The 23,904-nt window shown below is 40.3% G+C and overlaps 1 protein-coding gene across 1 annotated transcript in view; it reads right to left on the bottom strand.

Moving 5' to 3' along the window:
- RYR3 (ryanodine receptor 3) overlaps positions 1-23,904 on the bottom strand; it is a 3,250,282-nt gene that overhangs the window by 722,846 nt on the left and 2,503,532 nt on the right. The window contains exon 65 of the mRNA XM_044074157.1: positions 22,844-22,974. Coding sequence (XP_043930092.1) covers positions 22,844-22,974 — 131 coding nt within the window. The remainder of the gene's footprint in view (positions 1-22,843; positions 22,975-23,904) is intronic.

Here is a 23,904-nt window from a genome sequence, read left to right as displayed (position 1 = left end):
AGATGTTAACAATAAATGTAGCAGCAGCAGTCTGAAATGTTCTTAAGGTCCTATAGGACTTAACTTCACATGGAGAGATAATGATTTTTCACAGTTTTGAACCGAGAATAGAAAAGTTTTGGCTAGTATTAAGTTTTTGGGTATGACATGAAGGAGTATTGAGGTTTTGGGAGAAGAGGCTGTATTTGGATGGTTTTATTAGAGGATGACACGCAAAGTGATCACATGTCTCCGCTTTTATAAATTTGTAGATGAAGAAACCATGGACTAATTCTGCAAGGTGTTTTATTGGGTACCATTTTGCTTTAAACAGAAAATGACAGTGGTACTTTTTTCTAGGGAACAGAGTTATAAATCTACAAATTTTGTTAGCTATGACTTTGCTGAGAATTTTTAAGACAATTATAAACACTTAGACACAGCCAAAAAGATAACATTATCCTCATTAGACCTCATTTTAAAAACTCCACATTAAAAAGAGATATCTCTGTCTTAGGCCCAGCTGTTTGGAATCAGCTGCTTGCAGAAGTGAGGCAGCAAGAGACTCTTCAATTATTCATAATCAAACCAAAATAATTGGCTAAGGACGCTAAATACTCTTGGTTCTGTTAAATGGCTTGTCCTTTCAGCTCATGCTATAGTCACATCTTTCCTGTAAAGGTATACTTCTAACAAATGACCACTGGTTGAATGTATATCTTAATTATGCATAATGTATATAATAATAATAATATCATTTGTATTTATAATTGTAAATAACAGACAGACTCTACTTTGTTACTGTAGTATGTACAACTCTGTGAATTATTTAGTCTACATATAATTTCCTTTTCTGTGACTTGCACCATGGTGCCCAGGTTGTCAGAAGAGTCTTTTGACCAGTCCACTTACTCAGTTATAAAATTGAATTAAATAAATAAATAAATGCATTTATTAATGTACAATTACATCTCCTTTTACAGTCTATACAATCCTCATACATTATTTTTTTTAATTTTCACACCAGCAGGTAAGCCTTAAATGTCTTCCACAGACACTAGCTAATACATATGGCTAAAGCCCAATATTGGGGTTTATAATTTTTTCATGTAACATTATCAAACTTTTTTCTACCAAGCAACAAGTAAACAGATAACAAGGAAATAAAAAAATATAACAGTTAAGCTACCATCATAACCATCATTAACACATTTACAAAATAAGCATCATTAACATATTTACAAAAAGTGTATCATTTGCCTGTACTATGTTGTTTGTTGTAAGACAGCTGTTGTCATTTAAATTATAGTTATGCACTCACCATAACTCTGCATCTCTGTTATCTGTTTTCACCTTCCACAACTGATAGGTCTTGGATCCAACCTTGGATCCACCCTTGGCCACTAGATAGACTTTAGGCTCTGTAGCTCAAACTATTCCCCTTATCCATAATCCTCCATCTACTGCTGAGACACCTCAGATTGAGTTTGCCCTGTATTAAATTAATCACCACTTAAAATGGAAAAACAACCAAAAATAATCTCTGAAATAAACAACACGACAGAAAGGTGAGAAACAGGGGTAGAATCAGAGAAGGAGAACTCTGGAACCCAAATAGCAGAAACTAATCAGGAACATCCCTTAGGTTATACCAGGATCCAGACAAAAAGGAAGGGACAGAGGAGGGTGGGAAGTTGAGAAAGGATGAAAACAGATAATACAGATACAAAGGTATGGTGATTATATAACTATAATATCTGATTTTGTCTTTTTTGCCTGTTCCTCAACTGATGGTCCTCAGCTAGACTGATCTTGTGTGGTCCTGAATGAAGGATATACCAGAGTACTGGGGAGCATCAAAAGCTGCATCAAATTTGTAATGCACTATAAAGGTATGAGCATTGGACCATGTAGCAGCTGCACAGATGTCATGTATAGATATGCTTTAGACCAAAAAGCAGATGATGCAGCCATAGACCTGGTGGGGTGTGCTTTGGGATGTTTGGGTAATGGCAGGCCTTTGCTCCTGTAAATACAGGTAATGCAATCTGTCAGCCATCTGGCTAGACTCACTTTTGTCACTGTGGTGCCTAATTTGGCTTTGGAAAGGTACAAACAGTTGTTCTGATTTCCTTAGGTGTTCAGTTCTGTGATGTGAAATATGTGCTGTCTATGAGCATCCAATAAATGAAGCATATATTTACCCTTGTTGAAAAATTTAGGAAAGAATACCAATACATTAACTGACTGATTTAAGTTAGCTTCTGAAACAGCTTTAGGTAGAAAGGAAGACTTAGACCAAAGTGATACCCTATCTTCATGAACGATCAGGTAAGGTGGATGTGAAGAGAGTGGTTGGAACTCAGATACTCATCTAGTTGAGGTAATGGTGACTAGAAAAGGGGCTTTCTAGGACAGTAATTTCAAGTCTGTCCTTGCTGAAGGTTCAAAGGAGTGCTGAATAAGGGCCTGAAGAATTAGCAAATGGTCTCAGGGTGGGATAATGTCCTTAATCTGAGGCCAAGCAACAAGGTACTCTTAAGGAAAGCTTTACACAATTTTATGGAAGCTAGAGATGAATGATCTATGCCTGTATGAAAATTTGAGATGGCAGCAAACTGTACCTTGACAGTAGAATAACTAGCTCCAACACTGAAAATGGAGGTTAGGAAATCAAGAATAGCTGGAATTGGTGCAGAAAGGAGATCTAAATGTCTCTGATGGGCCCAGATAAAAAAATATTTTCCATTTAGTTTTATATATTTTTCTGGTAGAGGTTTTATGGGATGATATTAAAATGTGGTGAATAATGGGGGAAGAAACCCTGGAATTTCTAGCCATCACTGGAAGTGGATAAACCATGCAGTCAGTTTATGAGATTGTACATCTGGGTGAGATAGATCAGATGGGTGATACAGAAGATCCTGAACAGGATCCAGCACCCAGGGAGGGTGAACTAGTTGAGACCAAAGCAAGGGGGAACCATACTTGGTGAGGCCATACTGGGGCAATGAGAAAAAGTCTCCACTTCCATTGTAATGCTTTCTGAATGAATTTGGGGATGAGAGGAGTTGAGGGAAAGTGTATAATAGACTGGCAGGCTAATTGTGAAATCTCTCAGTGGCTTCCCCTCCAGGGGAATCAGGGCAAATAACCTGCTTCACTTGGTACTGAGGAGAGAAGTAAAAAAGTTCACAGCATGGTTGTACTCACTGACAAAAAATAATTTCTGCCACAGATTGAATGACAGACCACTCATGTTGGAGTAAGATGGACCTGCTCAGTTTGTCTGCTAGCATGTTGGATCTCCCCTGAATAAGCATTGCCAGCAGAAAGCAGCCAGATTGTTAAACTCTCATTGCCTCCCTGTAAAGTGAGTAAAATCTAGTTCCCCCTTGTTTGTAGTAGTACCAGACCACTGGCATATTGTCTATCTGAATTGCAATCATTCCTAGAAGGAAGACATTTTGAAAAGTATGCAATGGCAATAGGACTGCTCTCATTAATAGGACATTGATGTGAAGATTGGGCTCCATCTGAGACCATGTGCTTTGGACTGTCTTTCCAAGTAATGCCCCCCACCCTAGCTGGGAGGCATCCATTGTCACTGTGGCCTTGGGAGAGGGAAGAGTGAAAGGATGACCTGAGAAACTTCCTGTGTATGAATCCAATCCACCACAATGAGTGATATCTGCAGACATTTGTGATTCAAATGGGAGTCATCATTGGCTGATGTCTTATTGACCACTGTACTGCTAGAGTCCTCTGTAATACTTTAGTGTGAAAGCATGCCAAGGAGACCAGAACTATGGAGGCTGCCATAGTTGTAGAACTAATTTGTTTGGAGGTGAATGAAGAGTATGGATGGGTAATGCCTATTTCCTTAAAGTCTACAATCTTGTATGTATCAGGCTTGTGTCCAGGTATCTAGATGGGCTCCTACGAACTACAGAGTTTGTGTCGGATAAAGTTGAGACTTGGAGAAATTTATAGTGATGCCCAGCTGGGAACAGAGATAGAGCAAGTTATCCCTGGCTTCAGTTAGTAGTGCCTTTGGGAGTAGGAGATAGGAAGCAGTTGTCCAGGTATGGAAACACTTGGAATCCTTGCAGTCTCAGGTGAGCTGTAACTACTGTCATGCATTTGGTGAACAACGTGGAGGCTGTGGTGAGATCAAAGAGCAGTGTTCTGAACTGGCAGTGACTGGCTCCCAGTCAGAAGCATGGATATCCCCTGGAAGGTCTGCCTATTTTGATATGACAGTACACATCTTGGAGCTCTATAAAGCACATCTAATCATCCTTCCTTAAAAGAGGCAGGATGGACTAAACCATAATCATCTATAACTTTGAGTGTTTCATGAACTTATTTAGATTGCTCAGATCAAAAATTTGTCTTAGGTCCCTGGTCTTATCTGGCACTAAAAATAATCTCAAGTAAATTCTGGATCCTTGCTGGTCTGGTAGGACCAGTTGGATGACTGTTTTGCCTAGCAGCTTTGGTATTTCTGTAGCTGCAGCTTTCCGCTGACTCGATGGAATGTAGAGAAATCTTCTGTTGCAGTTTGAGGAAAAAGGGAAAATGGTATGTAAGAACCTCTGGATAAAATATTCTGCACCCAAGAATCTTTGGTAATGGCTATCCAGGCTATTGGGTGCAGGGATAGTCCTTCACTGAGTGCCTCCAGAGTGCAGCAGTAGGGTGACCATTCAGGGACACTGATAGGGCTTCTCTGAGAAAGGTGCTCTGAAGCCCTGTTGTTGTAGGCCACTTCTGCCATGAGGGTGACATATCTCATTAGAGCTCCCAAGCTCTTTCTCCATCACAGTCTTGGAAAGTACCCTGCAACCTTTTGAACCACGATTTTCTATCACTTCACTGGTTCCTGGAGAAGGTTCTCTGAGGGGTAGAAAAATGGATTCCAGTGGCAGAAAGAGTCTTCCTATCTTACTCACTTCTGGAGAGAGTCTGTTTCATCTTTGGGCTAAATAAGGTGCATCTACCAAAAGGGACATTGATGAATTAAAACTTGAAGGGCTCTGCAAAGTCACAGAGGTGCATTTAGGCATACCTTCTGATAGTTAATCTTGAACCTGTCACTTTAGCAGCTCCATCTACAACATATGAAATCAATCTAGAGGAAGTATTGGATAAAGACTGGAGGATGGCCAGTTGTGAAGAAACTGTTTTTTTATCTTCCGCAGACATGGAACCAGGGAGGGTATTTGGAAATTGCATAATCAATTGCCTCTGAAATCCTGTAATATGTGCCAAATAATCCAGAGACCTGAAGGCAAAGGTCACTGATGTCTAGACACACTTCCTGAATCTGTCTAAAGCCCTAGATTCCCTTTTAAGAAGATGGACAGTAGAGCTCTGTTCTGCTAGCTCTTTTCTAGTGGCTCCTGCAACTACTATACCATCCATAGGATGACTCTTGCTCTGATGAGACCTATCTTTTTGTGCAATAAGATGCCTGTCCGGGCATTTGGGGAAGGGCTCCATGACATTCAGTTCCTTCCAAGTTCAGTGGGAGATGAGGTCTACCATCTCATCCACTGGGGGAACTACACAAGTCATAGCTGAGCCAGTTCCAAAAGCCTCAAGGAACAGACTCCTCTTGGGATGGGAGGATCAAAAGACAAACCTCCTTTCTGTTTCAAAAGTTTGAGTATCTCTCCAAATGAAACATCCTCAAGGGGTGATATGGGGGAGCCTACCCCTTCACTGAAGGCAATGTCTTTGGTTAATGACTCTTGTGGAGAGTCTAGGTGTCTCCTTCTACACATCCACTTCTGAGGTGGCTCTTCAGTGAGAGGTTCTGGAGTGGACTCAGAAGTGCCAGCAGTGTCCTAAATGAGGAAAGTCTTGAGGCTTGACCAGACCAAAAGAAATGAGCGGACTTATGAAACTAACTCCTTTATTGGTAAGCACTTTCATTGGCATAAAATAAGCCAACTTCTTTGGACCATAAAAATACATAAAACCATAATAAAACCCAGAATACTTTTTATACCTTGTGCTCTTCTAATCAAGCAATCAATTAATTAAGTAAAAGCCACTCAACTATTCAAAATTAAAGGCACAAATAACTATTTTCCTGCTGAACCCAAAAGTTTGTCTTACATTAAATTATATAAATCACACTCTCACCCCCTCCATCAGAAAAGGGCAGTGGTTAAGGGGCAGATAGTAAGAGCAGCAAGGATGGTGTCAAAGTTTGATGACTTTCTAGAGGAGTGTGATCTCCTTAAGTCAATGTTCTTGAAAAGGGCATACCCATTACCCTTAATTGGCCAAGTGATGGAGGAGGTATGTAATAAAAGATTATCAGGTTACTTTCAGCCTTTGATACAAGATAAACAAGACCACCCAACCCTGCTAGGTGTGGGAACTGATAATTTTTCTGAGAGGAAAGAAAAAGGTTTGAACGTAGTAAGTAGTTTCTTAACAACTTATTCTCTTGATGCGGGTAGCATCAAGGAGATTATTTGTAAAAATTGGTCTCTTATACAACAGGACAATGGATTGTTGAAAAGTTTGGGCACAGCACCATCTATAACATATAGAAGAGGTCTTAATTTGAAAAATTTAGTGGAGAGACCAAAAAGAGTATTGAGAGGCCAAACTGGTATGTTTAAATGTGGGAGGTGCACCCAATGTAAGCATATTAAAGAAACCAACAAGGTTATTATAAGAAACAAGACCTACCAAATTTGGGGTAAACATACTTGCGATTCCCAAGGGGTTGTGTATGGGGCTGTCTGTAACCAATGTGAAGGCTATTACATTGGCAAAACAGAACGTAAATTTAAGCAAAGAATATATGAGCATCAATACAGTATTGATAGACAGATTACTACAAATGCCCTAGCAAGGCATATTATAGATTACCCGAACCATAAGCTCAACTTTTTTATACTGCAAAAGGTAGATCGCAACATTATGGCAACTTAGATTGGAGGAAACAGAATTGGCATGGCAGATTCGTACTATGGCATATATTATGCCTGGATTAAATGAGTATTTGTCTATTAAATGTCTGCTTAAAATAAAAGCTTTGGCCAGATAAATATAATAGGCCGTACTGAATGAATAGCACCATTGGCTTCTAATAGACAAATTTTCATATATAAAGATTTAAGGGGTATTAATTTTAAAGCTAATATTGTATTTTTATAAGGATAGTTGGAATTTTTAACATTGTATTAGAATGGTGTAATAGTGATTAATGTTTACTGATTTATATAATTTAATGTAAGACAAACATTTGGGTTCAGCAGGAAAATAGTTATTTGTGCCTTTAATTTTGAATAGTTGAGTGTTTTTTACTTAATTAATTGATTGCTTGATTGGAAGAGCACAAGGTATAAAAAGTATTCTGGGTTTTATTATGGTTGTATGTATTTTTATGGTCCGAAGAAGTTGGCTTATTTTATGCCAACGAAAGCGCTTACCAATAAAGGAGTTAGTTTCTTAAGTCCGCTCATTTCTTTTGTTTTTACCAGTTTGTTTTTTTGTTACTGTGCTTGACCAGATCAGCTATCCCGATGGGACAGGATGAAAAAAACAGCTTCCACAGTAGACAGTTGAGTGCAGGGTGGACCCAAGGGGAGGGTAAAAGTTTATTTTCTATCAAAGAGGAGAACATTCTCTCCACTACCTCAAAAGCTGAAGCCATGGGGGACTTCAATCTTGCCCCCACTTGATCTGAAGAAGCCTGGGAGGGGTGAAACCTCATTTCCCCCCACCAACTCCATCCTCGTAGCAGAGGTTGGAGCTGACCTGTCTAGTTTCAGAGGTTCGAGAGGGAAGGATGGCTCTGAGAGCATCATAGTTAATCCCAGCCCCCAGATCCAGTGTAGATGCTATGGCCCAGAGATCCTTCTGGATCCAACAATGTTGGACTCATCTAGGTCAGAAAAAGTATCAGAGTTGATGAAAAGCAATTCTTTGGATCTGATACCGCCATGATTAGAAGTCTCGAGTATGAAATCTCTGAAATCACTGCACAGATCAGAATAGGAGTTAAAGCTTGGGGTTGTGCAGTGGAAAGACTCATAAGTCTGATGGGAGAAGAAGATGGTAATACACCCAACTGAATTTCAGCTCTGAGAAATGTTCTCATTATCCTGTCCATATCCACTTCTGATAGACTCCTGGATGACCTGAGGGAAGATGAGGTTGATGGTAGATGGGAAGCTATTTAAGGTGTGTCTTGAAGGAAGGGAGAGTGAAGCCTCAAAGTGACTCACTCTGGTAAAAATCTAGGTGAATTAGACTTGGACTTAGTAGAATCCATACAAGATGACAGATCTGAAGGTTTAGTTTTCATCAGAGATGAGGCCTTGGAGGTGGATAGACATTTTAGTGACTTTTTCAGGCAGAGCCAACCCCAAAGAAGTTGAAGGAGGAAAGCATTCAGAGAAGACCTTTTACGACTCTTTCAATTTTTCTGCTTCTTCTCCTGAAGATTTCCTGGATGAAGAAGGAGCTCCAGAAGCAGATGAAGTAGAAGATGGAAGAAGACCTTTGAGGATTAATTTATTCTTTCTCTCGACCAAAGCCTTGTTACTGAAACTAGAACAAATATCACAATTAATATTAAGATGACCTGGGCCCAGGCAGTAGACACAGCGAGACTGTCAGAATCCGGAAGCAGAACACTTTTTAAAACCAGTAAGTTTTTCTGACATAGTAGAAAAAAGAAAGGAAAAGTTAAGGGAAATAGCAACAATGGTAAGTCTTAATACCGAATTACAGGTAAAGGAAACAAAATACCAACAATGGTAAGAGTAAGATGTATGACACGGGTAGCCACATGAAATGCCAGGGCTTAAGGCCCAAATGCTAAATCCTATAAAATAACACACACACAAACACACACACACACACACATATATATATATATATATATATATATATATATATATATATATCTTGTAATAGGAGAGGAATAGAAATGGAATATCCTATGAAAAAGAAGCAGTACAGAAAACTGTACAGAAAAATCACAAAAAAATGCACTTATTTAAATTAGCCTGCTTGAGCTAACAGTGACCTTGTCTTATTGCTGAAGCAGCATATGAGATCTTAGGTATTGCAGCAGTAGATGGGGGAGTATAAGCAAGGGGAGGAGGTCGAGCTTATTGGATGGCTGAGGAAGGATCCGAGGTTGGATCTGAGAACCATCAGTTGAGGATGAGATGAAAAAAACATCATACTAAGCTATTTCTGCTACACTCCTGTTGTTTTCTTATTTTTATTTATTCCCGTTATCCAAATTTCTTGAGGAACACATTATTAGGAATGTATTTTAATGATTATTCATCTTTTTTTTTAATCAAGTGTTTAAACATCTGCATCCTAAATGCTCATTTTTTATTACTAACCTCCCTTTCTTCTAACCCTCTTGTTTTTTGCTCCTTTTCTCTTTCATCATAGGTCTGTTGACTGACTTCCATTTCCTGGTAATAGCCTTCTTTACTATTAGGATCAGTAATGTGATTAGTACCTTACAGTATCTTGGCTCATACAAACACTATCCCAGCTGAAAAACATCAATTATTTTTAGTAGAATTTCCTCTCCAAATAACCTTCTCCTCTGTCTTTTGTACTTAATTTTTTAAATTCCAACAAACTAGCACACTGCCAAAAGATATTGTGCAACTTCCTTTTGCTTTGTCATTATATCTTCCAACATATACTACCTATTAATGGGAACATATATTGTAGTATATGTATAAAAAGATCTGTGGAAGTACTTCCATGCAAATATTCTAAAATTCACTGATTCTGTTGCATATTTGGTTGCTAAACATGTTTTCAGCCATTAATCCTATGTGTATTGTTTAATCACTCTTATACACCAGTCTTCCCTCAGCTTATCTGCCTGTTTGCCATAGTTATCACATATTTATAAGCCCTGCTTATTAATTCTGCACTGGTTGCTGTCTCAGCTCTGGGTTCTATTCATACCTGTTAACTTCTTAGAGCAAGAAATCTGGTCAAAGGCACAAATAAATGGGGGGGGGGCAAGGCCCAAAAACAGGGGCAATTTTTAAATATTGCTCTTACAAACTTAAAACATTGATAAAATAACATGTTTTGCATTAACATAAATTTTCTGAAGGGTATGAAGTCTGAAACTCAAATGTCTGTCATTATTTCCTGACTTCAGTCCTCAATGATGTGCCAATGACTGGCCAGAAAACCACAATTTTATGAGTAACAGACCAAAAATATGAGGCAAAACTCTGGACAGTCTGCGAAAATCTGTACAGTTTAAAGATATGGTTCTATCAAAACCTCTACTAGGTGGTTCTCATTTTAGCTCTGCTAACTCTCTCTCTTGTTTTTATTAATCTCTGGTATCAGTCCTAAATAAGTCAAGTGATAACTCACATCAAACTGAATTCTGTTTGGGCCTCCTTTCAACTTAAGGTTTCAACTTCTCTTGTTAACTGCTCTCAAAACTTTAGCTCTTTACCTAGCCTTTTCCATCTGATTGCTGCCTGCTTCCTTCTATTTCTCTTAACTGTATCCTCATTAGACCAAGCTCTCTCTTTTCTAACCTTTAATTTCCTTCTCACCCATTACCCCTTCACTGTATAACAGAAACACTGTTCGAAATGCTTACTTATGTGTTCCCTTTTTATTTGTAAACAGAATCCCATTCTGATTTCCCATCCATTGCTTTCTTTTTGTGTGAGGATCATGTTTTTTTTTTCTTTCAGGTATATATCATTCTTCTTGTGCAAAATAGAAAAGTCTCAGTTGTGTAGCATTAACACATGCCTTTAAGAATTGGAAACTTAGCCCTTCTTATTCAACCAATAGAACTAGATTATTCCAGTGGATGTTCACTTTTTCTATCTTCCAGCTCTGTCATTTTCTGCATTATTTCCTTTTGTATAGCATCTTGTTCTGCCTGTTTCTCTTTACTTTCTCATTCAGTTTTTTGAGAGGCTTAACAGTTCTTATAATTCTTCAATTCTCTTAATATTCATAGTTATGCATTCACAGAATGATCCACTTACCTTAAATATGTCTGTGCAGTTGATTTTTTTTTCTTCTAATGAAAAACTTGACCTTTTTCCTACTAACTACACTGCTAAATTCTCTTTTTGTTCTCTTCCTCCTGCACCCTTTTTATACTTTTTATAGCTTTTATTTTCCTTTCACCTTTTTAGATCCTTTTCTGATTCTCATAGAAACACTCCAGGACTGATTTTTTGCATGTAGTTGTTATAATTACTGTTTCTTTTTTTATCATACCTTCACTTATTTTTCTGGGATTGTTATGTTTTGCTACTAAACCTCTTGCTGCTATAGTGGAAGTCCAATGACTTGCAGAGATTTAAGGTTTTTTGAGATGCTGATGTAAGTGGGATGATGTATCTGAACGGGGCCATAAGTAGAACTGTCAATAATCAATCTACTTTCTGGTGTTAGAAAATTTTATTTAATTAATTAATGAATCAATCAATTAATTAATTAATTAATTAATTAATTAATTAATTAATTAATTAAATTTATTTAACATTTGTTAACCGGGAAAGTCCGACTTGGAACAAAGCCAAATTTTCAGTGGCGGCCTGGGGAGAAAGGCTCCAGATGCATATATTTTTAATGGGATAACTTACAGCCCAGAAGAGGAGCTTGTTAATATTTGCATTTATTTCTGTGACATGGTGCTATAACTTTAGTCAATGGTCTAGCTAGAGTCCTACATAATTAAATGGCAAGCCAGTTTCAAAGGGAAAGGTTTGGTTTTGGGGTACCTGTCAATTACTAGGAACTTTGGAGAGTTTTTGTAGTGAGCCAAACAGCATGATTCTTTTTCTTTTCTTTCTTTTCTTTGAAGAAGATCCATGAGTTTAAATTATCCATGTCTTTTTCTAGTTGTGTTTTTACTGTGTTTCGGGAAGTGTCAGCTCTGTAGATGAGCATGGTCATGCTGTCTGCATATAGAAGCACTGATAAGTAGGGAAGATCAAAGCTTATAAGCTTGGAAAAAAGTAGGGGGGCAGAATTGATTCTTAGGATATTCATTGAGGGATTGGCGCAGAGTTGGAAAAGAAGAAGCCAATCTTTATTTGCATTCTGTCAGTCAGAAAAATGGTTAAATCTGCTTGTTGCTTTTACAGTTATGCCTATTGTAGGGAAGACTCGTGGCAATAAGTTATGATTTACTAAATCAAAGGCCTTTGAAAGGTTGACGAATATTGTTCCTGTTTCTTTACCTTTTTCCATACCAAGAAGGATGTCATTGATACATTTTAAAATAGCAGCCACAGTGCTCTTACTCAGAAGTCCATGTTATTTTATATAGATACAGAGCTTGTTAAAGGTTAAGTTTTCTAAGATTTTGCTTAGGTGGTTGAATGAATTTAAGCACTTTGAAAGACTGAGTCCGCTGCTTTAGGAAATGGCTTGAATACTGATGATTTTTTTTATTTTGGATGTAATATGTTGATAGAATGAAAATGTGGTTGACAGGGATATGGGGTGATCTTTGCATAAATAAATAAATAAAACAAGGATGTAAGTTATCAGCTCCATTATGTGCATTCCTGCAGGGATCTGTCTATAGTTGTCTGTTCTGTGTAAACAAACATTAAAGAACAATGATATTAAACAAAGAAGTATGAAGCCTTATACAGTTAATATACGAAGAGATTGTTGTGCATGATGGTCATTACCCTAAGCCAGTAATTAATACTACCCAACAATTTCAGATTGTTCATGTAAAATGACTGTGCTTCAAACAGATTACATGTAATTACAGATACAGGTATTGATCTTTACATATCCAGGCTTTGTTGCACTATACGCATTAAGCTTTTGCATGTGCAATAACTAACTGATGTGCATATTTAATGCTGGTTCACAACTTACCTTAACATAGGACTCAACGAAGTGCAGTATAGATCACACTGTGCAATATTCATGCTGATCATTCCATATGCTGCTTAGTTCTTATGTTATAGTAATGTCATGGACATGTTGTTACTCAATTCTATTTATATGTAAAGTGTGTCTGGTCATTTGTTATTATTCTATTCTATTTTTACTTTTATTTTTATTACGTTACTTTATTCTTCTTCTCTGTACGTATGTTTTTGCACTGGGAATGAAGCAGCACATATTCATTCAGCTACACTGTGGTGTAGTTTTGAATGACAATAAAGTTTTCTTTGCCTTTGACTTTGATAATCAGAAATAAGAAGTTATGTACTTACCATAACGTTCCATGTTAGTTGTCTTCTTCTCACCTTCTTTCTTGCTGGATGGGTTCGGAGCAGACCCTTGGCTCCGACTCAGCCTATACTATAGCTCGAGAGCTATTTTTACCGGCTCGAGGCAGCCCTATATCCCACAATATCATGCACTAACTCCCCAGATCTCGTTGGTAGCTAACACATAGTATAAAAATATTATTATTATTATTATTATCAAATACGGTCTCCCTGCTGGTAACACTAATGATACAGGGTAACCGTGAAGGACTATATAACATGAAATAGAAGGACTCAGAGACCTTCAAGTCTGTCCAGGCTAGGGGGCAGGAGGGAGGGACGCAAGAAAGAAGGCGAGAAGAAGACAACTAACATGGAACGTTATGGTAAGTACATAACTTCTTAATGTTAAGTTGTCATTCTTGCCTTCATTCTTGCTGGATGGGACAGCGTCCCTAGCACCTTGGTCCTGGGTGGCTCAACGGAACAGACTCCTGAGTACGGTGGAACCAAAGTCAGCCCTATTTCTGGAGGCTATATCAAGCTTACAATTGGTAATAAAAGTATGTTGAGAAGCCCATGTAGCTGCTGCACATATGGCATCTAATGGTAACCTTGCTTGAAAAGCTGTTGATGTTGATAGTGCCCTGTTGAATGAGCCTTAGGTCTAGACGGGAGTTGTTTGTGTCTCAACTCGTAGACAAAGGTAATGATGGATGTTAACCATCTGGAAAGAGTTACCTTTGATACTGGGAGTCCTTTCTTTCCTTCAGCATAAGAGAGAAAGAGCTGTTCTGACTTTCTGAATTGTTTTTTCCTGTCTAGATAATATCGCAGCTGGCGATGAACATCCAAGGAATGTAATTTCTGTTCAGCCCTGTTTGAATAATCTGGGAAGAAAACAGGCAAGTCAATAGTGTGGTTCAGATTTGATTCAGAAGAAACTTTCAGTAGAAAGGAAGGATTTGTTCTGAGAGTTACCCTGTCTTTATGAAAACCAAATAAGGGGGATGGACAGACAATGCTTGGAGTTCCGATACCCTCCTGGCAGATGTTATAGCCACCAAAAACAGAGTTTTCCAAGAGAGAAGTTTGAAGGAGCAAGAAGCTGCAGGTTCAAAAGGAGGGAGAATTAATGATGTTAATGCTAAATTTAGATCCCATTGTGGAGGAGGATCCTTAATGGGAGGTCTGAGCAAAAAGATGCCCTTGAGGAAAGCTTTACAGAGTTTGTGGGACATAATATTTGTTTCCGATAGCCCCACATGAAAATTGGCAATGGCCGCCAGTTGTACTCTGATAGTGGCCGACGACGATCCTGAATGAAAAAGCTCCGCTAGAAAATCTAGAACTTTATGAATTGGTGCATTAAAAGGATCTAAGGACCTAGCATCTGCCCAGAATGAAAAACGCTTCCATTTGCTCGCATAAGTCTTCCTAGTATTGGACTTATGGGAAGCAAGAATGATATCACGGACAGGAAGAGAAATAAAGGGAAGCCTGGCTATGGTTGGAAGTGGTGCAACCAAGCTGTGAGGTTGAGGGAATGAAGAGACTGGTGCAGCTTGCCCATTAGATGGGTCGAAAGGTCTGGAAGGGGTTCCAGATGCCAGGGCTGTTCCAGTAGATGACGGTGCAGGAACGGAAACCATACTTGTTGAGGCCAATATGGGGCAATGAGGATCATTTTGGATCTAAATGAGGTTGCTTTCTGAATTAATTGCGGAATCAACAGAAAGGGGGGGATGCGTATAGAAGACCCCGAGGCCAATCGTGGATGAGAGCGTCTCTGGGGGGATGGCCTGGTAGAGGGAAGAGTGTGAAAAAGTCGAGGCACTTGCTGTTTTGAGGGGTTGCGAAAAGGTCGCAGCAAGGCTGGCCCCACTTCTGAAAAATTCTCTCTGCTACCGCTGGATTTAGAGACCACTCGTGAGGCATGAGAATTGTTCTGCTCAGTCTGTCCGCTATGACGTTGGACCTCCCAGGGATGTGCGTTGCTATCAGAAACCGTTGAGAGGAGATCGCCCATTGCCAAAGTCTGAGTGCTTCTCGACATAGGGGGTAGGACTTTGTTCCGCCCTGCTTGTTTATGTACCACACTACAGACATATTGTCTGTTTGAACTGCTATAGTCCCGGTGGGAAGAGAGTCCTGAAGGGCTTGCAACGATAAAAGCACTGCTCTCATCTCCAGGACATTTATGTGCAGGTGGCATTCTAAATGTTGCCATGTGCCCTGGACAGTCCTGCCCTGATAGTGCCCCCCCACCCGATCAGGGAGGCATCCGTTGTCACCGTGGCAACTGGAGGGGGGAGAACAAAGGGTCTGCCCTGAAGAAGTTGAGGGGAGACCATCCACCAGGAGAGGTGTCTCTTGCAAGATGGGGTTATCAAGATGTTGTGAGTCATTGGGAGCTGTTGAAAGGACCACTGAGAAAAAAGCATCCACTGGAGAATTCTCATGTGGAAGCGAGCTAAGGGGAGGAGAAGGATCGCCGCTGCCATGAGGCCTAATGTTTTCAGTACTAACTTGACTTGAATTCTGTTAGACTGAAACAATAACTGAACATTCCGCCTTATGTCTGTCACTCTCTGAGGTGGTAATGTTGCAGACATTTCTCTGGTATTTAGTACGGCGCCTATAAAGTTTATAGATTGACAAGGCGTCAAAGAGGATTTTGCAAAATTTATGGAAATACCTAGTTTGTTGCAAATGTGAATGGTGTAATCCCTGGCTATTATAAGATGCTGTTTGGTGGTAGCAGTAATGAGCCAGTCATCTAAATATGGAAACACCTGGAATCCTTTTTGTCTCAGGTGAGCCGTGACCACTGCCAAGCATTTGGTGAACACCCGGGGGGCTGTGGTGAGACCAAAGGGCAGAGCTCTGAATTGGTAATCACTGGCTCCCAGCCGGAAGTGGAGAAACCTCCTGGAGCGCCTGTGTATCTTTATATGATAGTACACATCCTGAAGGTCTAACGAGCACATCCAGTTGTCTCTGCCCAAAAAGGGTAGAGGCTGCAGTGTTACCAAACCTGAAATTTTGTCTTCTGCACAGTCTTGTTCAGTCTGCTGAGGTCCAAAATGGGTCTCCAGTCTCCTGTCTTTTTTGGTACCAAAAAGAACCTGGAGTAAATTCCGGATCCTAGCTGATCTGCTGGGACTGCCTGGATGATTCTTTTTTCTAACAGCTTTTTTATTTCTAGCTGTGCTTGACCCCTTTGTCTGGGTGGTACGTTTGGGAGGGGTCTTGGTGATTGAATCAGAGGGGAAATGAAGGGGATTTTGTAACCCTCGGATATAATCAACTGTACCCAATTGTCTTGAGAGAGGGATTGCCAGGCTTCCGGGTACAGAGATAATCTTCCCCCGACTGCCTCCGAAGGTGGACAGTCGGGCAGCATCTCAGGGATGCTGAAAGGGTTGGTCAGGGAAAGATTCCCTGGAACCCTGGTTCTATGGACCCCCTCTGCCCCTGGGGCGGCATCTATTATTATTCCCCCCTCTGCCTTTGGGGGGAAGTTCATCACGTGCGGCAGGCACGACTCCCTGTGGTTTGCGGAACCACATCTTTCCACCCTTCTGACCTTTAGGGTAAGGTCTAGATGGTGTGGAAAAGTGGACTCCCACGGCAGAGAGAGTCTTACCATCTTGCTCACACCTGGTAAGGGTATTCTTCACCTGAGGTCCAAACAACTCTGAACCATCAAAGGGGGTGTTGGTGAATGACGCCTTGAAGGGATCAGCAAAATTACAGTCGCATCCAGGCGTGATGTCTCAACGCAACACCTGTGCCTGTGGCCCTACTCGCTCCATCGGCTGCATGGGAGATAAGCCGCATGGAGGAGTTGGCAATGGAATTCAGGGTAGCCAGCTGGGAGTTAATCTTGTCCTGATACCCCACAGCAGAAGGATCCTGTATGGTTTCACCCAGTTCTTTGAGCAAATCTCTCTGAAGGCGGGTGAAATGACATAAATAGTTCAGCGACCTCATGGCAAAGGTCGCTGAAGCAAAAGTCCGCTTACCATACCTGTCCATGGTCCTGGACTCTTTGTTAGGAGGATGAACAGGTAGAGAAGGATCAGCTAATTCCTTCTTAGTGGCGGCTGCTACCACCATAGCATCTACCGAGACACCTTTGGTCAGAAATGGTTTCTCCTCCGGAGCAGAAATAAATTTAGAGGGCCTCCTAGGGGTAGGTTCCATTGAGTCAGGAGCTGCCCACGCCTTTCTGGCCACTACGTCCATCAGTGGGTCAAAAGGAGGAGACATCCAGGAGGTGGAAGGGCGGGACCCAAAAGCGTCAAGGTAAACCGACTCATCCTCGGAGGGTTTAAGGGTGGACCAATTCCCCCTCTGTTTCAGGATCTCTAGGATGTCTGAAAAGGAGACATCCTCAGAGGGGGATCTCGGGGAACCCTCCGACTCATCCAAGTTGGTGTCCAAAGTGAGAGACTCGTCGGAGTCTACGTGCTTCCTCTTGCACTTTTTTTTCCTAGGAGGTTCCCCTGAAGTTTCAGGGGAGGCCTCGGAGGAGGAAGTGACACCCAAAGTGGGTACCCTGCGCTTTGGATCCCTGCTATCAGTTGCAAGAGGATGGCCAGAGACCGTAACAGGCACTGTAGAGGGAGGAGCTGAAGAACCCAACCTTGGAGCGGACACTGGATCCAGCACGCTCCTCATCACCTCGAAAGCCCCCCTATCAGGTACCAAAGACAGTCCCGGCTCCGAAGACACCCGAACCGCCCCCGACACAGACAGAGAAGGCTCCGAGAATGATGTCGGGGCCAATCTAACCAGAGCCGATGCTCCGAGAGGGAGAGCGGGGTCGGACAAGGGTCCGATGCCACTCGCCCCCTCGGAGGCAACAATGGAGTCTCGGCACCCGGACCTCTCCACGGACGGTACCAATGAAGAGGTCGGAGCCAACGATGCCAGAGCCGAAGGTGGAAGTATCGGCTCCGATGTGGGCAAGGTTACGGTTCCGACCAACTCTGGCTTCGAACTCGACTGGAGAGTCGGAGGAGGAATCGAAGGCCATATCGAGGGAGCCACAGTCTGGTGAGATGGGCTTTGGAGCATTTGGGCCAGTACCTGAGATTTTATGAGTCTACTGACCACCCTCTCAATATCGTGGTCAGAAAGCCTAGATGACCTGGAGGAATGAGTCCTATGACTCCGCTCCGATAGGAGGGGTGATCTTGGAGCTGATCGGACGGACTCTAATGAGGGAGATCTAGAGCGCTTGCGTGCTGAAGTCGGCTCCGATACAGGTTTCGGAGCGGGTACAATCTTGCTCGCATCGGCTCTGACTGGAGCCGATGTCGGAGCAATCTCAGTTTCACCAGCCCTCGACTCAGAAACTGGAGCCGAGGGTTTGGCGGGCTTAGACGACTTCCCCGAGCCCGACTTGGACGGGGAGTCATCGGGCTTCAATAAGCCCCTCAAAAGAAGCTTATTACGATGCTCCTGCAGGACTCTTGAACTAAATCCGTGAATGACGGAACAAGAGTCCTGCAGGTGCAAAGGCCCCAAGCAGTAGACGCAAGAAGTGTGACCGTCTGTCAGAGACATTTACTGATAGCACGAGTCACACTTCTTGAATCCCGAGACCTTAGCATCTTTGGACATTGTCCTAGATACAGTAACACAGTCAGCACACACACTCACTCGACTTACACACAAGGGGGAGTTAAGGGGGCTGACTAGAACAACAACACACACACTCGAAGGGAGGGAGTAAACAAAAGACTAAAGCCCATAGGCCCGATTATAAAAATTAACTAAAGGGGTGGGTAGGGCTTAATGAAAAATCACTAATAAGTAAAAACAATATCGAAAGGGAACTAATGTAGGTAACTAATCTAAGAAACTGCCTCAAAAAAATAGAAGACTTGTTAAATTTCTTTCACTGACCTGAGCCGGTAAAAAAAAGGCAACCTCGCAGCAAAGCGGCAAACGAGATCTGGGGAGTTAGTGCATGGTATTGTGGGATATAGGGATGCCTCGAGCTGGTAAAAATAGCTCTCGAGCTATAGTATAGGCTAAGTCGGAGCCGAGGGTCGGCTCCGAACCCATCCAGCAAGAATGAAGGCGAGAATGACAACTTAACATCATGCAACACTTTTAAGTATATTTCAGATATACTGAGAATCTATGCAGAAGTTCCAAGCAGTTCATCAAATACCAAAACCTACACAGGTGAAAAATTGTGCTGGCATTTAATTTAGTTCTAGCATTGGGCTAACCTTTAGTTTATAATGCCAATTTGTTTTCGTTTTTATCTTGCCCGATACACTTTCTGAAGACATACTGTCATGAACTTGAATACTGCAGTACTGTGAGCAGCAGTGTACCTAATTAGTATACTACTCTGGTTTTGTTTCAAGACATGAGTTATAATCTGCAGTCCTGCCAGGTCTCAACATGCATGCAGTTTTGTTCATACATAGAAAAAAAAACACTCACCTCTGGCTTCAAAAATGACACCCCACACAGAGCATGTAATCAGCTGATATGAAACTATACTGTCTGAAGAAAATTCATTTGATCAGAATGCACATTTACAAAGCAAATCATCTTTCATATGACCAATGACCCCTGGAGGTGGAGTTTCAAATATTGGCAAATGTGATGAGGCCAGCGTGTGTGATTTCTGAAGATGGCACTTTGTTTACCCCCTCTGAATGACATTTGTGCTCCATCATTTAATTCAGCTTGCAGTCTGATCCTATCACTTGAACATGCCAGTGTCTTTACAGCATTCTTATAATCTGTCTACTGTGGGGGATGTAGTCTGTAATAAATCTATAAACAGGATTACTTTCATCTCTAAGGGTGAAGTTATACTGGAATCAGTAACAGATTTTTCTTATTTGTCATGTAGCTGAGAGGTTACCTCTAACACAGAGCATTTTACAACCTAATCAACTATATTATTATTTGTAATCTCATAAGAACACACTTCTTTTACAAAAGTAAACTGAAATTTGGCATAATTATTAATCACTGACTTATGGTAATGAATATACACATACAATAGCATAGTAACTATATTAGGCTTTCTATTTCAGTTCCGTGTGAAACCTTGTTTCTGTCAAATGGCATATTAGAAAATTGGGACTTAATAAGATTGATGTTGCCATAAATTGTAACCTACACTTTTATTCAAAAACTGGACAAATTCCATACATATTGGCAAACAAAGTCTAAATCACCTGACAAACTATACTTCATGAAGTCTAAATCATGCAACAATTGCCCGTGTAATATTTTATCATATCCATGCATTGAGGAAGTGGATAAGAGACAGAGTAAATATATACTCTCTTTAAATATCTAGTTATGACTTAAGCAAAAGTAGGGACAACTGATTTCCCCAAATTCATGCCCCTCACCTGGTTAGATGGTTGATTATTTACAGAAAAATACTGTTTTGTAAAGCAGGCACAGATATGTTTATGTGGAGCTGGAACCTGTTGAAAGTTTAAGTATTGTGGTTGTGCAACCAAAAATTCAAGACTTTGACTCCACCCTGATGTGGAATATAACTTAAAGTTTCTACATATGGTCTGATCAGAAACCATGAAAACTATAATTATTGACATCTTCACTTCTGTATTGATATTGGCACAATGACACAGGGTACCCACCTGGGAAGGCAGATGTGGAATTGGCTAAGGAAAAAGTAAAGAAAGAATGCAAGACTCATTTGGCCAATTACTGAATATAATGCCTCATTTGGCATGCATCTGCCCAGATACATACAACAAATGAAATGTCCACATAGATACCTTACTAAAAGGATACAAGGTCTAAACAACATATCCTACATGGACTGACTCAAAGCCCTGTGACTATACTCAGTATCCTACAGACTGCAAGGACATGACTTCTGTATGGCATGCATGGCATCTTCTGACCTATTACTGATGGATTTACTGCACATCAGCAAGTCAAATGGCATCAGAAATACTTGATCTAGGAATCTAAATCTCTTCTGCAACATAACAGTGCAGTTTGGAGGGAGAGGATACTGCTGCTATGAAACAAATGCTTCATCCACATAAAACACAGTTCATCCCTGTCCATTTTCAAGTGCAACACAGATCTATGGATGGGAAACAGAAAATTTACCCCAGGAATGCCCTCTGTACTACTAATGAATAGATGCAGCTCCTAAATGCTTTAACCCATGCATGGCTCCCCTCAAATTATCTGTGGTATGAGTCCAGTTATTCTTATTGGGGTAATACATAATTATCAAACAATGTATGGGTAAGGATAGTCTATAACCAAATGGGATAGATTATTTTGAGCACAAAAAGGAAATCTGGCTAGGCTTAAAATGTCCCACAAGGGCAGCTAGCCTTGTACTTATCTATGAACCTATGAACCTATAAGACCTTTCAGATAGGCAGGGCAACACTGTCTAGACATGTAACCTCACTGGGAGTAAAAGGTTTGCAGAAGTGCTTGGTGAATTACTGGCAAAATGGACAGTCTCTCCTGAAAAACTGGAGTAGTGCTATAAAACTGAAGCAGTTGGTGATGGTGAATCCTTTGCACAAAGATGGATCTAGGAATATGTCAGGTAATTACAGACCTGTAAATTTCACATCCATCATAGGTTTGTTTGTGAAAAAGATTCTGCAGGATAACTTTGTAGAATTCTTAACTGCTAATTCTCTTGCCAATGACATAACAGAGGTGTAATGTAATCTATTTCTCTGACTTGGTCTCCACTGATGTGAAAAGAGGGGCTCTCTGATTTCATATAGCTGGAATTTAGCAAAGTCTTTGACATCAAACCTCAAAAGAGGTTTGTGGGAAAATAAAATGGCATGGGCTAGTGCCTCAAAAGGTAATATGTATAGAGAAATGGCTAACTAGAAGTACATCACTGCGTTTATGGGGGAAGCCCTAAGGATAAAACTCAGTAAGCAAGGAAGTAATGCAGGGTCAGTGATGTGGCTAGGACTTTTTAGTATGTTTTATTGAGATATCACCTTGTGGTTGAGTTGCAACATCAGGTTTACCCACCAATATGTGCACAGTGATCCCAGATAACAAAGAAAAGGGGTGGGGTATCTCCAAAAAGGTCTACAATGGCAAGCAAGGTGTGAGGAGATATGGCAGCTGGGATTTAAAGTAAAATGGTGCAAATTTGTTCAGTATAATGGGGAATCTGTGCATAACGTACAGGCTTAGTGAGGTTACCATAAACAGGAAAGAGGAGGAAAGGGATTTGAGGGTCATTGTCAGCCTTAAATTGAATCAAGCTATTACTGACACCAAACAGGATGCCTTTGTGCAAAGAACATGGAGTAGATTCCAGAGAGGCTGAGGGAATCCTTCCTTTGTACAGATCTCTAGTAGTACCTCTGTTATTTGCTTGTAAGAACATAATATATGCTCTTTAATGATACTTTTACAGCTCCGAATGACTACGCCTTTTCTGTTTGTCTCCTACATTAGTACAAGTATAGATGCCATAGAAAAATCACACAGTAAGATTACAAGACAATTAATTGTACAAAGACAATATCATTGTTGAAATAATTTTATAAAATATTTTCAGGTTATTCACTAACCACTGCTCGCAAGGGACCAGTACTTACTAGCTCGTTCCCTAGGTGTCTTGGTACTGAAGACAGAATGGGGATTGTAAGAGTTCAGTTGACATTCAAGGAAAGCCACTGGCATTGCCCCTGCAAGGGCAGCTAAACACTCCCCTAAAGCTGGTCGCTGCCTGAAAGACCAAAAAATGAAGGTGACACATCTGCTAAATTATACATAATTTTTAGACATTTTTTCTTAACAAACAATCGAAAAGAAACACGGACTGGTTTCAGTGATTACCACCAGAAATCATTTAGCCACATAAATTATCTAAATCAAATAAACAAATAAATAAATAAACATTCAATGTAATTTTTCCCTGACTTAACTGACATTTTTAAAGAACTGCAATTATTTGTATTTAGAAAACTCTCAAACAATACTGCAAATGCTTTACTTTAAAGAAACTCCTATGGTAGTTATTAATAGCAACTTTTAACAGTCAACAAAGAATAACAGATTGAGAATTATAAACATGTAATGTCACAGAGTGGGGAAGGATCAGGCCATCTAGTAAAATCTGATTAACAAAATCACAGGTTACAGATCCCCTTTATTTGAAAATACATCCTGTTTAAGTAAGCAGGCCCTTTTCTCTTACAGTTCCTAAACCTTAGAATTATTTATTTTTTTCCCAAAATGTAGTATTCCGAGAATTGGCTAAGGAATGTTGTGCAAAGGGCATAGCCACCTACAGGTGAACAACATTTTTTGAATTTGTTCAAATAATGTATTTTTTTAAAGCCATAGTTCAAAGTACTAAGTTAATCAGAATCTGAAAAGCCATGTTTCACTTCTTTAGCTCATGTGTCTCGGGGAATTAGACCCTTAAGATGGGACACGTATTTGATGGGAACGAAGAAACCCAAATAATATAATATAATATAATATAATATAATATAATATAATATAATATAATATAATATAATAAAATTCACGGCATGTTGAGTATGCCTTTTGTGAAACATAGCCATCATGGTCTATTGTTATAAACTGCAGGTTTGCAAATCATTGACTAAAACTTTCTAATGACATTATTTTACTTTTTGCCATGATAGCT

This window comes from Protopterus annectens, chromosome 6.part0, assembly GCF_019279795.1.
Source record: "Protopterus annectens isolate FY-2018-M chromosome 6.part0, PAN1.0, whole genome shotgun sequence".
NCBI classification, from domain to species: Eukaryota; Metazoa; Chordata; order Ceratodontiformes; family Protopteridae; genus Protopterus; species Protopterus annectens.
This window is presented reverse-complemented; position numbering and strand designations above follow the sequence as displayed.